This window comes from Excalfactoria chinensis, chromosome 7, assembly GCF_039878825.1.
Source record: "Excalfactoria chinensis isolate bCotChi1 chromosome 7, bCotChi1.hap2, whole genome shotgun sequence".
NCBI classification, from domain to species: domain Eukaryota; kingdom Metazoa; phylum Chordata; class Aves; order Galliformes; family Phasianidae; genus Excalfactoria; species Excalfactoria chinensis.
The window spans coordinates 17,651,660-17,663,858 of NC_092831.1; the positions used below are offsets into that span (position 1 = coordinate 17,651,660).

At 36.7% G+C, this 12,199-nt stretch overlaps 1 protein-coding gene across 2 annotated transcripts in view; it reads right to left on the reverse strand.

Moving 5' to 3' along the window:
• The window catches only part of UBR3 (ubiquitin protein ligase E3 component n-recognin 3), a 91,002-nt gene that overhangs the window by 66,616 nt on the left and 12,187 nt on the right, over positions 1-12,199 (reverse strand). For both annotated transcript variants that reach the window (XM_072341909.1, XM_072341907.1), the window contains exons 2-7: positions 11,101-11,240; positions 10,547-10,705; positions 8,732-8,875; positions 8,100-8,149; positions 4,902-4,968; positions 1,105-1,235 (exon numbers count right to left, since the gene is read on the reverse strand). In XM_072341909.1, coding sequence (XP_072198010.1) covers positions 1,105-1,235; positions 4,902-4,968; positions 8,100-8,149; positions 8,732-8,875; positions 10,547-10,705; positions 11,101-11,240 — 691 coding nt within the window. The remainder of the gene's footprint in view (positions 1-1,104; positions 1,236-4,901; positions 4,969-8,099; positions 8,150-8,731; positions 8,876-10,546; positions 10,706-11,100; positions 11,241-12,199) is intronic.

Genomic DNA, 12,199 nt, shown 5'->3' on the forward strand with positions numbered 1-12,199 from the left:
GGCAGGTGTTAAGCTGGCAAATGATCAGGAGAACTGAATGTCCAAATATCAAGAAGAACTCAAGCCTTTAGGGTAAGAGGTGATCAGTTTCAAAGTCCTCATGTCTCTTTTCATGTTAGCTGAATCCAGGACCAAGATGGATCTAAGCTGGTATCCCAAATCAAAATACTGCCTCGACGTGGATGAAGCATAGATGAAGAATCATGTACTATCCTTCCCTTTTTTGCAGGTTATCTTCATATCCTTTGCTCCAATGCAGAAAGGTTTTAAAGGGCATGAACGAAGAACAGCCCCTTTATAAAGGGGCATTTCTGAAGAAATCTGCATGCTTGGAATTAAGGATTTCTTGATCTTTGCCTCCCATCAGGAATTGAGAAGATCCAAAACTTTAGCATGGCTCAAAGATATGACTCAATCAGAGCAAAATGTTAAGCCTGACTGCTATGTATATTAGGTCTTGGAACATGTAGAGCAAACAACCAAACCTGGCTGCACACCAAGATTTAAAACAGGAAGATGATATCCAGCCTCCATGACTCCAAGCCAGGAGACACTTGGTATGGACAACTGCAAAGCTCTGTAAGGAAACAGCTGGAAGGCTGCCAAAGCTACACAGGGCATAGCTGCAGCAAGAACACTCACACCATAAAGGCCTAGATGGAGAAATTAATCTACTACATCAGTTTCAATAGGAACAATAATTTACCAGACATGTTACACTGCAGGATTGTTTAGTTTTGATCCACATTTCTAACCGATAAAAATCCACGTTACAAAGTAAAATAAAACTGAAAATCCAACACGTGCAAACATGAACTAATAGCCAGATGAGAGGAAAAAAAGGCAAAGAACAAAACATACAAAATGTGAGAACAAAATTAATACTGCTGCTCCAGACATTATCAACCTTGTTTTGTCCAGTTCTCTCTTCAAATACCACGTGCTTCAGACTTGAAGAAAATAATCAAAATCAAGTAAATGATCTGCACTATTTGACTGCTATAATTAAGATATAAAGATAGACAGTCTTTCCTAAGATATAACACATGCTAAATATGAGAATCAGAAAAAGATACTTCAATGTGAATGACACAAGATAAGTACCTTATAATCTTGATCTGGCAGCATGTTGAGTAAGAAAGTCACCATCTTCTGTGGAAATTCATATTTTATTGTCCAAAACAATAATTCTTCTAGAAAACATTTATGCTTCAAAACATCCATGATAGACTGATCTGCATAAAAGTTTGGAGGAGGGGATGTGTAACAATTACATTGTAATTTTTAATCAATAACAACTATAATGCAGCTGCAGTGACATAAAACTAACAAAATTTAAGAAAATCTTAGTGCACTCCGCATTTTTTCAAAAACACAGGAAAAACACAAATAGCCACTACTAACAAATATAAAAAGATCCTCCCAGAGAAGTCAATGAAGTTTTCAACACAATTCTGCCAGAGTCCAGTCTTCACTGATGGCATTGAATTGTATCACCTTACTGCCATAGCTCCACCCATTCTGATGAACCTCAGCAATTTACACAGCCTCTTAATTGAAGGAAGCAGTTAACGTACAGCAGCACTTTGCTGAATTGAAAACAGAAAACAACATTTACGTTTAACTGTGAGTTTTACCCCATAAGAACACTTATGTTCCATTTCAAAACACTAAAACTTAGCAGAAACAAGTGCATTAGCTATTCCTATTTTTAATGCAATATATGTACTTAGTTTTCAAGAGTTACACATATCTCAAGTCAGATGGATCTCCTTTCCCAAAGCTATTGTTTCCTTTATATATAAAGCTACCATAATGCCCTTATCACCTAATGAGAAGGTGTAAGAGACAAGTCTCATACATCCTCAGCAAACTCCTGGCTGCTCACTCTTATCTCATTCATGCTGACCACTCACTTGTACATCCCTGGAGAGTACCTATAAAGAAATCAAATAACCTTTCCAGTCTGTCAGTCAAGTTTTCAAGGAGATTAGCTTTATGAAACAGTTCACTGCAACGCTACACAAACACTGACCTCTGCTAGAATAAACTGTTCATGAAGTGCTTGATAACAGCATTAATTAACTTTATTTAAAAGAAATGCTAAAAAGCAAAGCCTCTTTTCCATCCTTTTTTGAAAGTACAACAGGTACTGTTTACTCCCACAGCACATACAGACTACAGAAAATTGTAATATTGCTTCTTTGTAATCAGAAATCGACTTGGGGACAAACCCACTGCACAAGAATGCCATACAGATGGGACTGTATGAAATGCTTCCATCAGCACAGATCCAGAAGCACTGAATCACGACATGTTCTAGCCTTAGAGACTCACCACTTCAGTAAGGTATGTATGACAGCTTTAGGGACTGCACTGAATTGCTTAGCACCTACTTGTGAAGCAGGGATCCTCATCTACTATTACCAAAGGCCAGAGTTCCACTGTCAAGTGATCGATCAGTCCAAAATATCACAGGAATTGTGAAAGATCATAAGAAATAATGAATATTTTAAGTTTTAGGGACTCTAGCAAGTCACACAAAGAAGAGAATATTTCACTCAATATATTTTGCAAGTGCTGAAGTAAAAAATTGCCTTCATAGGTCCATGAAAGATATTTTAATTTTCACAAAATATTTTGTAGAGTGTCACACATCACCTACTGCAGCAAATAAGTGATGGATCATTTACATTATGTATTTGAATTTGCTGGCCCTGAAAGCTTGGAAGTCACACAGACTGAAGTCCTCCATCCAGATATCACACATTTAAGTACATTTCAAGTGCCCTAGTGAAAACACCAAGCATGAAGACAAGTAACACAATTCCTTATCTGATACAGGTGTGCAGTTTCTCTGACAGCACATATTAACTGTTTAGTTAGTTCAGTCAGTTTCCACTTACACCTGCTACAGAATTTAAGTAGGCTGAATGCTCTTACCCAACTTGGAAAGTTTGTTAATAACACTTGGACAAATGTTTCCATGCTTGTGAAAAGCACTGCATGATTAAATTTCTTTCAACAAGCTAAAAGAAAAGAAAAAAATAACACCCGTGGGTTCAAAACTGTCCTAAGCACTCCATATTTCAGATGGATGTGAGTTGTAAAACAGAGTAACAACAAAAATGTCTCTCGATACTCAGTTGCACACCTGTACCAGCAACATTTCAGTATAAAAACAGTAACATTTTTTAAAGAAACCACAGAGTCACAACTTGTTTCAAAACACCTTCCTGAAATATGATGCTTAGCGTTCTATATCCCCAGCCCACAAACAATTCCAATACAAAGCCAGTACCACTACAGACCTGGGACAGGAGAGGGAGTCTGCTTGTATGGAAAAGGTAAATCTGTTTTTATTCAATACTCAGTTTTCTAAAATTTTCTTTTCATACTCTTATTTTATACCAATTTGGACATAAAATATGAATACTGAAAACTTCAGAAAACTATTCAATATTTAATAAAAACAGATACTTACCCTTTCCCCCACCGGCAGACTCCCTCCTGTGGGACTGATATTAGGAGCTATCAACATCATGAGCACAGTCCATGTTGGGATACCTCAGTGGGGGGGAAGACTACAATCCTGAGGGGAAACCAGATGTTGAATTAAAGAACCACTTTTCCTGAAATGCCACTGCTGACACCAGTTTTCAGACCTCGCAGGTTCTAGATCTCTGAGCTTCCTCCCTGCCTATTTCCTGAAATCAGTTATTACGCATCAGAAAGGCCAATTTTCTCTTGCATTAGCTGACTAACTACATTTTCAGCAAGTAAGCAGTCTTCAAGAGAGCCCTCCACCAAGAGGTGACAGTACATTTCTTGCATTTCTCCAGCATTACCACCGCTTCCACAACATACTGTTCTGTTAATTCTGATTTGTTCCAACTTCCACTCAGCTCCTCTTATCACTGCACATACAAACATCTACTGCTATAGCATACAGAAATCAAGCCACCCATCTTCAGACAATTCATGATCTTCTGTATCATTGCTAAGATCATCTCCTAATAATACAAATGCCAAAACACTCAGTTCTCTGCTTTTCTGGCTTTCCTATCTTTTTTCATTACATCTGAAAACATCAGAAATAAGCAGTTCGCTTTTTCCATAACCCTCATGATACTTTCATTCCTTTTTACTGATTTCATGATCTTGCACATTACAGATTCAAACTCCAAACCTTCACTCAAAAGCCTTTACAGGAATTTTATTTCAACCTTCACTACTGCTTTTCACTCAAACATTCTTTTCTTTAAACAAAAAAACCTCAGGAAAAGCACAGGAAAGAACTACCTTATCTTTAGCTTATGGTCATTCTTGAATTAAAACTCACACTAATGAGCGATACTCATCTCGGGCTAGAAACTGCACAGAAGATTAATTTCACTCTAGGGAAATAATGGTGTGGTAAAAAAGGAGACTTCACCCACATATCTTTCCTCAAGCATTACTAGAAGAATATTACAGAAAGACTATCCAGAGAGAACCATTCTTGCTTGACTGAGAACACAATCACATTGTGTAGTGGCAGAATGAAAAAAAGTTGCCAAGAATAAACATATCAAAAACCTGTTTACCGAGATGTGTTGCAGCCTTGTCAGCCACAGAGTGAAAATAAAATTGACTGTTAGAGGTCTTATGACATGAAAGTGACAAAATGACTGGTCAAAGTTCCAATACAGAAAGTTGTATTCACTCCCAAAAGAAATCAAAGCTGCTAATTAGTACTATCTCACTTGTGCTTTTCAGTCTTTGACATGTTTAATACCTGCCACATGCAGCATCACAGCCCTTGGGAAGGAAAATGAACAATAGTATTCCTAGATATTTTTTTTTTAAATAAACAGAAAGCAGATAAAATACACTGAGATCAGGACTTTTTACATAAATACCTTTGGTGGTGCTGCTTAGTTTCACCCTTTTGCGCTTGCCCACACCTTGGCTGCCATCCTGGTCCTCCTGGGATAGCAAAAGAGTTTAAAAAGTTACAATGGCATATATAGAATGTTATCACCAAGAGACTGCATGCACTCAAAATCGTGGTTTAACTATCAGTTTAAATCAGAAGTGTCCTGAATACACTCTCATCACAAAATACTTTTGCTGCTTACAGGAAACAAAGAGTCTGGGCAATATTGCTTTAGGAATAACATAATTTTTTAAATCACTCCTTTTCCCCCCCCCCGGGGATCTTATCATCAGTTCAGACAACAACATCTATTTAATTAATTTTGTCAGCAAGCTGCTTTGATTTCTGAAAATGATTGCTACAAAAATGTTTAGAGTCACAAATGTTCTGCATGTTGCATATCCAAGGTTTCACTATACTCATCTGTAAGGATTTGTTTGATTCCTGACGAAGCACCATTCAACACACTAACTAATAAAGTTGCTGACAATTAGCTGAGCATTTTCTAATCAACAGAAGGTTTTGATTCAAGTTCTGTTGACATCTCCAAGAGGCAAATTCAATTTGCTTGTTCCCCTACAGAATCAAAGAAACCCTTCATGCAGGCACTTGCCATCTGAAGCTCTCAGTGTACTCTGCAAACAAAACAGCAAAGGTTCCAAAATGCAACAATGGTAGTCCTAATGAAACACTGAAATGAAGAATAATTCCTGCAGGTGCTAATAAAAGGAAAGATTACTAATGCAAATATCTACTGCATGTGTCATGGTTTTATGATACATAATCAATATGTATGCTGCAAATACATGAACAATACTATTCTTCATTACACAAATGCCCTACTTCAGTTCCAAACTTCAAGAGGAATGATAGAGAACGTGGAACTGAAGTAGTAACTGTTCTTCCCTGGGGAGAAAGATCATTCAAATGTTAGATACAAGTACTGACCAAAAGTATTGTGCTAATGAAAAGTCTGAATTTTTTCTCATCCTTTCAGTACCTTCATCTGAAAATCCTCTAGCCAACTTCTAAGGATGGACACACAATTACAGACCACAAGAGACCTAGGAGTTCATAAACACATCACTTCCACACTCAGCAGCCAGTCAGATCTCAGCAGGCTGTCTCTGATCACATCCCCTACCCCACTGAGGCTAAAGTCTCCAAATCAAAAATCTGGCTTGATAAAACATTACTTTGAACTGGAAAAATCTGCAATTTTAGAGTCCTGTCCTAAAGACAAGGATTCTGAGCACCTATTGCTAGAAAGGTGATAGATTCATGTCTAACAAACTCATCTGCAGCCTCAGTGAAGTCAGACAGTTGTCAGAAAATAATGTATTTGGGCATGAAAATTTTAATTAACGTGTTGGATTTTGACCTCCAACACTACTGCTCTGGCATTTCCCATTCTGAAATACGAGAAAAAGTTGAAGTCTTCATTGCAACTTTACAGTCATTTCACTGTGAAGAAAATGAAATTATCAGCAACTCAATGAGAAATACTTTCCTGAGAAATGTGGGATTTTTTGTTGTTTTATTTTCCCCCTTTAACAAAATCAGATGGTTGGTTTCCATTGCTACAGTAAAGATGCATTAAATCTTAATGTCAAATGCATTAATTTTAACAGTCTTGAGACAGTGAGTGCTAGGTCACATCACACCTCCCAGGCCAAGGGATAACAAGCAGATAATAAAACAAAGGTAAAACATCTTGGTTTTACCCACTTGATAATATCTGTAAATACACCCAAACAACAACAGAGATACATGCAGATTTGCTTTACATAACAGAATATTTAATAATACAGCTAAGGTGTCTCACTTCTGTCCTAAATTCAAATAATAAATGTTATGTAATTTACAATTCAAGATGTATCTGCAGTAATGTAATGAAATATCTACATACAATAAATGCCTATTTATATTTCTATCCTGAAGATCAGAAAGAAAAACCTTTCCAGATAAGAGACATCTCTAATCCACAAGCTACAGTACGATTACTGTATCTCCCTCCTTACTTATTTATAAAAATACTTTCACCTTGAAATTTACCCCAGTAAAAAAAATAAAATAAAATAAAATAAAATAAATCTCCCACAATATACACCTGTCTCTATCTCCATCTTGGACATCTTTCCCAATAGAAGTGCCACTGACATCTGATCATCTGATCTCTCACCAGACTTCTACAAGTTTACTTTATTCCCCTGTTCTGTTTTTGATAGGTATAACACCACAAAGCATACTGAGCCATTTTAAGTTGAACTGAAAATACTATCTGTTTACTAGCGTTAACTTGCACTGCTTTCCCCGTTGCCAGGCTTTAAAAGTGATACTGTTAGCAGTTATTTGCAGGTTTTTGTTTGTGTTGTTTTTTGTCAAGTTATGGTAAAAAACAACTACAAGTAATATCCTGAAAATGCCAGATTATAATCACTGCTGAAAGCACAAGAGATGCTGTTGTGCTTGTGACAGAGCCACACATATCACACAACTGCTTTAGACATACACAAACATTTTTACTTCAATACTTGTTCACATATAAATTCTCATTGGAGTTTTAAATTCTATTTTGCATGGTTTGAAGTTAGTTATGCTAGCTCTGCCAGGTGTCTAAGAATCAATTTGAATTGCTACTAAGACTCACTAGTTGATAATAGATTTTAAATAATAAGGAAAAAAATAAAAAGAATAAATTGAAAAAGTAACTCAGCTTCTCTTGTTAAGTTCTGCTTGTTTATTCTAGCTCGGTATTGAAGAGATTCCCTCCTTTTTACTCCTTCTCAACATGTTTGGTAAACAAGGTCAAGACTGCACATGGGAATTGATATTCAGAGAAATTCTCACTGCCACTTATCACAAGTCCAGCCAGATTCTCAGGTGCCCAAAGCTGCTAGCACCATTCTGAACACTCTGTGATTTAAGTTTGCTTTAATCAAGTCCAAATTACTTGAACTTTTGAACTACCCACACAGTTTCTTCTACATTACTTACATAAATTGAACTGAAATGTTGTAAGAAATAATAAGAGTTTTTCCAAGAGGTTCTTAGCAAATTGAGGGCGTAAGATGTCAGAAAAATACATGGTAGATGAGTAAATGCTTGCAGGATTTGGATGCAAGCAATCTCTCCATTTAATACTGTTGCAGTTCCTTACAGTCATTAAAATCAGTCTTACCTCATCTGAAGAATCCGCTTGTCCTGATGTTGCAGTAGCACCTGCTAAACCTTTTGAAATAAGAAAATTTAGAGATTCCCTTCATAAGTCTTATAATGAAAGAATATGATATTTAATGAACCAGTATGAAATGAATAAACTACATTAACTTTCTAAAAAGAATGCAATGCACTCCACAGAGAAGATGAAGTAAGATTTCCAAGCAATACGTAGAATACAGAACTTTGGATTTCCAAATACATTGCACAAGTTCATTGTACTGTACTGCTCAGAGATGAGCTCTTTCAGAAATGGCAAAAAATCTACAACAGTCCTTACTGATGAACAATGCTCTTACTGAAGTGCTGTGATCACGTGAATTAACTTAGTTGCAATGATAAAATTCCACCACAATCAACTTCATCTTGCCTGCACAAATGCTATTAATTCTATGACAGGAAAACGATGCTAAGTATTTTAGCAGCAAAAAGAGAACAAGCTCATAGTTGCTGATAGAATTGAATCCTGCAATTTGGTGCTGCACTAAACAACAAGTTTCATTAAGATTTACTGAGATTTGCCTTTTAAAAATATAGCTTTTAAAATTAACAGCAATAAACAACATGTCTCTTAAAATATATTTCTGCACAAACCTTGAACGGCTAGCGTGCTAGTACCAGCTCCTTGTTCCTCCATACCACATGCAAGTTTATCCTCAGGAAATGCCAGTCCTGAGCCTTTCAAAGCAATGAGGTACTTTTCATGACTTTTCTTGGCACATGCATTCTCTCCAACACCTTGAATAAGCATGAAACCAGCATTACAGAACATACACAAATGAGGCAGCTGTTGCTGTGATAGTCTATACAAGCATCTAAAAATGGTCCACATATCAAAAAGCTGCACAATTTTGAGAAGTAGACGCTAAGGAATTTTACACATAATGAACTGAAATCTAAGAGACCAGAGACCTTCCCAGTTTTTTCATCCTCTAATTTGGTGTTAAATAGATATAAAGTACCCATAGAAAGGAAGACAATGACACAATGGTAATACTCTACAGATAAATTCTAGTATTTGAAGTTCCTCTTCCAAAGTTCAAGAACTGCAGCTGCAATCAACAGAAATTACTCCAAAAGATATCATCACTTCAGTCTAATGAAGACAAGTCACAGTACATGCTCTGGACACAAAATTTACACCAAAGGGGGCTATAAGAAAGAAGAGAACTGACTCTTCAGCTGGGTCTGCATGGTAAGACAAGAAGTAATGGTTTCAAACTAAAAGAGGGGTGATTTAGACTCGATATAAATAAGTTTTCTGCAGTAAGTGTAGTGAGGTACTGGAATAGGTTACCCAGGGAGGTGGAAGTCCCATCTTTGGAGGCATTCAAGGTCAGGCTGGATGGGGCTCTGAGCAACCTGATCTAGCTAGAGGTGTCTCTGTTCATTGCAGGAGAGTTGGACTAGATGACCTTTAAGGGCCCATTCCAATTCAAACAATTCTATGACTCTATGAAATGAATTTTAAACACACATTTGTCCTATAAGGAAAAGAAACATTAGAGGAGCAAACTATTAGATGCTTAAGGAAAAGAAAACATGAAGGAGATGACAGCAACCTTTTAGCTATGCAACTTTCACATTCAAAGTCAGAAGTTCAGGTTTTGCTCTGCCATCTTCTTCTTTGCTTTCCCTACTCAGAAGGAAACTGAATCCACTTCAGACATGTATTCTCCTTTTCACAAGTCCTTTAAAGATTTGAGCATTGCCTGTTTCTCAGCTAGCTTCTGCCCAAGCCAACTAGGACAATTTATAGCTATAAGAATCACTATTTGTTCCCTACCTATGCAAAGGAAGTATGGAAAGGACTCAAAAACAATACCTTCTAATCACAAGAAGACAAGATGGAGCTTGGGACTGGGGGATGAGGAGAGTGCCAAGAGTGATTAAACAACATGTTCAGATTCATTGCAACTTGAAACAGGATAGAATAAATAATTGTGTGGGCAGGATTATTTGTTTTTAAAGAAAAAAACTTCACAGAACTTCAGTACATACAACGGCCTCTTGCTGTTTAAAGGACGCTTCAAGTAGCATCTACATGAGCAGCCATTCTCCTGAAGTACACTGAACATGTTCCACTTCCAATAAGTGGGATGCATCCTTTTTGGCAGTTGTAATCTGCCACATTCACTTCTCTTTCACGAGAATGGATTTATTGCAAAAATCTTGAAATTACTCATCTTCATACATTTATCTGGGACATGGAAGATAAAAGATGTGTGCTCTATAGGTCTTCTACCAAACCCCTTCTAACAACAGTGGCAGTGTTCTTAAGAACACAAATTTCTCTGAGTTTTGAGAAGTTAGATAAAAACTTGCAGAAAATGAAGTGATAAAACTTAAGAAGACACTTAAGGTCTTCAAAATTTGGACATATAAATACTAGAAATAACACAAACATACCAGAGCTGAGATCTTTGTAGAACTGCTGGCTAGTCAAAACCTGGGTAAGAACTGATCGCATTGCTCCTCCCATTTTGGTCAAGTCTTCTAGAAAGGAAACGTGAGGCTCCAAAATCTGGAGGATTTTATGAAGGTCTTTCTCTGATGGCAGATCAAGAGCTGAAAGCCACATAAACAAGAACTTTTAGTATAAACATAATATAAACTGGCCAAGACCTATACAGGGCAGGACAGTTACGACTACTATAAAATGAACTAGCATATAATGCTCAAAATTCATCTGCACGTATTTTAAATTGATCCTGACTTCATTTTCTGGAAGAGCTCCACACAACACTAAATAACTCTTAAAACCTATTTAAGAAGCTCTTCAACAGAGAAGCAAATCAAATAGTCTTGCCTGTTAGCAACTTTGTTAGGAAAAGATGCATGAAATTCAGTGATGTCAACTACAGATAGCATGCAGGTATTCATGTACTGTGTCTTCACAGGCTGCAAAGCAAGAGACAGCAGTACAGTATGACACACTGGATGCATGTAAATTTAAAACATACCTGGCTCGTTATATCCCTCTCGTAAGTGCTGAATAAGACTAAAAATAAATTGTGGAAGAACCAATTCTGACATCATCAACAAGTCTTTTGGAACACATGGAACATTTGAATTTGACTTAATCCGGTGTCTTTTACAAAACCTACAAAAGACAAGAAAAGAAAAGAAAAACATTAGCTAAGCATAGTTGCACAGATTCAGCATACACTAAGAAAACGTTACTTTTATTTTTTTTCCACTTGTCAAGACAGCATATACTCGAAGTCAGCACGGAAATAGTATTCTGAAATTCCAAGTCCATCTTGTTTCCTAAATCCAAGGAATTATAAAGTTGTCCGTTTTATTTCCCCTCCAAACTTCACATACCTGACAACCTGTTTTCATCCATTACATGTTACAGACATCTTACATTTAACAGTTAAAATAACAAAGCATTTTTCTCTATCTAAACATGCCTCCTACTTTCCAAGCAATCTAATTAAAACATCCAACTAACACTGTTTCCCTCCTATTTCCTGAAACAGCAAGAGACCGGGCCTGATGCTTCAGCTCTCATTCAGAGGATGATATTACCCAAATCAAAAGACACTTAAAACTTCTAAAAGTGAACGAGTTTGCAGGATTAGTATTTCAATGTAGCAATTAACATTTACTTACCAAAGGATGACAGAAAACCCTATGAAAACTATGCTAATTGCTTCACTTAAAAATAAGAAAGCATTTCTTCACTGAATAATTCCTGTATGGTGGTATCTGAGGCTTAACTAATACACAAAGACAAGAGGTTGAGCCAAACCCCATTAAAGCAGACAGAATGAATTCCCACTGACTAAATGTACATCTGACTGAAGAGCCACTTTCCTGCTCCCGATCTCTTTTCAGAAACTGCGTTTAGAACAGAGTTTATTTATCCATGCCAAAGAAGTATCTAAGAAAGAATAAGGAGATCTAAGATCACAGCATGAAAGAGTACATCTGACTAGAAAGATTTGCTACCGCTTACAGGTAATTTTTCAACACAAAGATTCAGAAAACAATTCAGTATCAATGACATACAGAGTTCTGCCTAAATATGAAAATCATTTTCTAAATTTATCCACA